Source organism: Sorghum bicolor, chromosome 8 (genome assembly GCF_000003195.3).
Source record: "Sorghum bicolor cultivar BTx623 chromosome 8, Sorghum_bicolor_NCBIv3, whole genome shotgun sequence".
NCBI classification, from domain to species: Eukaryota; Viridiplantae; Streptophyta; class Magnoliopsida; order Poales; family Poaceae; genus Sorghum; species Sorghum bicolor.
The window spans coordinates 40,319,789-40,322,895 of record NC_012877.2 but is presented as its reverse complement, the minus strand read 5'-3'; the positions used below and the strand labels follow the sequence as shown (position 1 = coordinate 40,322,895).

At 45.4% G+C, this 3,107-nt stretch overlaps 1 protein-coding gene across 1 annotated transcript; it reads right to left on the bottom strand.

The window, feature by feature from the left end:
• Positions 206–2,585, bottom strand: LOC110437573. Its single transcript, XM_021466046.1, has 2 exons — positions 2,435–2,585; positions 206–1,449 (listed from the first exon to the last, which is right to left on the bottom strand). The coding sequence occupies exons 1-2, from the start codon at positions 2,583–2,585 to the stop codon at positions 206–208; spliced, it is 1,395 nt and encodes a 464-aa protein (XP_021321721.1).

Genomic DNA, 3,107 nt, shown 5'->3' with positions numbered 1-3,107 from the left:
GTCTTTTTAGCATTTTTCATTTTTTATATGCAATAAATAAAACATGGAAATTTCATAAAGTAAACATGCTAATTTAAAATTAAGGATGCATGAAAATAAATATGCAATGCAGATAACCTCGGGATTGGGGGTCCTCCCCCAAGCTAGCTTTTGGCCGGTGTTTATTATTATTATTGTTTTATTTTTTTTTTCAGGGCTTACCTTTTTAGGTCTGGTGAGCAAGACCATTTTCTCCCGTGCTTGGTGATGGATCTCCTTGTCCGGGAGAAGTGGACGGAGATGCTTGTTTCTTCTTTGGCCTCCACTTCATCTGATTGGTTTTTGGTGGTGTGGTTGCCTTTTGGATCTCCTTCCATACCTTCTTTGGTGGAAGGGGACTCTCTTTTTCTTCCAGAGCCTTGTTTTGCTTACAAGCTTTATTTTGCCCCTCATGTTTCTTTTTGGGAGCTGCCTTTTTCTTTTGCTCTGGCTTTTGTGTAGGTCTTTTTACTGATTTAGAGATGCTATAAATAATTTCAGGCTGTATCTGCACCTCTTTTATCTGTTTATTTGGTCCATATCTAACCCGGATCATTGAGCATTGCTCTTGATGCCTTGGTTTGAAGTCAAACTTGTCCTCCTTCCCATTGATGTGTAAACTGATCTTTCCTTCCTTCACATCAATCTGTGCTCCTGCAATGCTCAAGAAGGGTCTCCCAAGGATCAATGGTGATTCCTTGGTTAACTCCATGTCAAGCTCCACAAAGTCCACGGGAACAAACAGTCCTCTGATTTGTACTGGTACATCTTCGGCTATTCCCGTTGGATGCCTGACCGATGAGTCGACCAGTTGGAGAGTCATCGTGGTTGGCTTGAGTTGAGTGAAGTTGAGCTGGTCAAAGGCAACTTTAGGCATCACACTTACGCTTGCACCTAAATCACATAGCGCATGATCAAAGCGCTGAGTTCCGATTGAGCATGTGATTGTAGGGCACCCCGGGTCCTTCCTCTTCTCTGAGAGACGGTTGAGTATAGCAGTGCTACACTCTTCCGTCAGCTTAATTGTTTCAGTGGATGGCAGTGGGCGCTTGTTGTTGATGATATCCTTGATGTACTTGGCATAAGAAGGTACATGTAGAACGTCCATCAACGGAACGCTTACATGTATCTTCTCGATCATCTCAACAAAGCGAGTGAATTGTTCATCCACAGCTTGTTTTATATTTCTTGTGGGAAATGGCAGATACATGGTGTCCGTGTACCCCAATGGGTCTTTTGGTGCCATTTCCTCTTCTTCTGGTCTGACATCTTTTTGGGTTTTCTTTGTTATCTCCTGTTGCACTTTGTCCTTCCCTGCATCAGCGTTAGGGTTCGGTGGATCACGAGTGGTCTTACCACCCCTCGTGGTCACCGCTTTTACATTTTCAGAATTATTTTTGTATTCAGTAGGAAGGGCAGCAGCTATCTGAGCTATTTGTGTTTGAAGCATCTTATTAAAGCTCAGTTGATTATGAACAGAAGAAGTCAAGTTTTCTAATTTCATATTTACATTTTCTAAAATTTTGTCGTTGGACAGCATCTTTTTGGTTAAGCTTTCATTTATTTTAGCCTGTCCAAGAACTAAGTCTTTTAATGAAGGTTGGTTCGAATTAAAACTCGAGTTACCTTGGAATGATGAGCGTGACTGATTATTCCAACCATTACCTTGGTTGGCGCCTCCTTGTTGGCGGAACCCGTTGTTGATGTTGGCAGCGTCTTCACGGGTTTCGGGGCAATCATTCCCCGAATGACCAACTTCTCCACAGACCTCGCACGTCATGTGCGAGTCTATGGCCTTCATCGAGTTCGAGGGGTTCCCTTGGTTCTTTTCGGTGAGTTGCTTCATCAATAAATCTATTTTTGTGGCAAGCATATCCGTCTCCTTCACGGTATGCATGCCTTTTTGTGTTTTGGCAGCTGGTGGTTGAGTTCTGTCCTCCCCCCAGCTCTGGTGTTCTACCATCTTCTCGATCAGGGCCTTGGACCCGGCGGTGGTAAGTGATAAACGCGCCTCCAGCGGCGGCGCCTAGGTGTCCCTTCGACATAGGCATGAGCCCATTGTAGAAGTTCTGGAGCACCATCCAGTTCTCCATGCTGTGATGGGGGCAGCTTAGGATGTACTCTTGTAGCCGCTCCCATGCTTCAGGGATTGTTTCGCTGGCATTTTGTTGAAAACTGGCAATCCTTCCCCTCAAAGCATTGGTTTTGCTTATGGAGAAGAACATGGCGAGGAATGCCGTGGAGAATTTTGCCCACGTGGTGACAGCTTCCTTATCTTGATAGAACCACCTCTTCGCCTTCCCCACGAGGGAGAAAGGAAAGAGGCGGAGCCGAATGACATCAGGTGTGATGTCCTTGATGACAATCGTGTCACATAGCTCCAGGAAGTGTTGAAGGTGTGCATTCGCATCCTCACTTGGCAAGCCACGGAATGGGCTCGCCTGCACCATGGTGATCAGGCCGGTGCGTAGCTCGATGTTCTTGCCAGCCGTGTCAACAGCGGGGCCAGTGGCCATGTTGGTGACAGCGGGCACGGAGAACTCGCGGAGTGTCTTCTCGGCGGCCATAAGTCGCAATCACCAAGACTAGAGTATAAATCTATCCTAAGCAACGGTGCCAAAAATGCTTGTTAGCGTTTCTTAGCGTCGCTACCTAGAATAGGGTTCTGCTCTACTCATGATAATGACATTGGCAGTGTTATATTGGAAGATCCGTAGCAGCACCACCTTGAATAGGAAGCTAGATCTACCTTCCCGATAACGGCGCCTTATTACCGTTAGGGTAGGGTTCCAGTTCTTAATCATGGTAGTGGCACTAGGATTGCATGTTGGTATTCCTTAACAAGTCACTAGCTCGGCGCATGTCTAGCAACAGTGTTAAGTATATACCGGGGTGATAGTTCCTTAGGTTTGGAGTTTAAGTACCGCAAGCGGACGGGAATTATCGTGTAGCATTTCAACCCGGGGATTTACCGAGTGTCGTATTTATAGGTTCGCTCTAAGGAAGGCTTAATATGTTAAGGATTCTAAGATAAGCATAGATCAAAGTAATTATGATAGCAATAATGGAATCAAAGGTCATAGCAGGTG

Coding starts and splice junctions, on each gene's coding strand:
- LOC110437573 (XM_021466046.1), bottom strand. CDS start 2,585: ATGGCCGCCGAGAAGACACTCCGCGAGTTCTCCGTGCCCGCTGTCACC. Junction 1,450..2,434: donor CCCATTCCGTGGCTTGCCAA/GTGAGGATGCGA, acceptor AAACACAAATAG/CTCAGATAGCTGCTGCCCTT.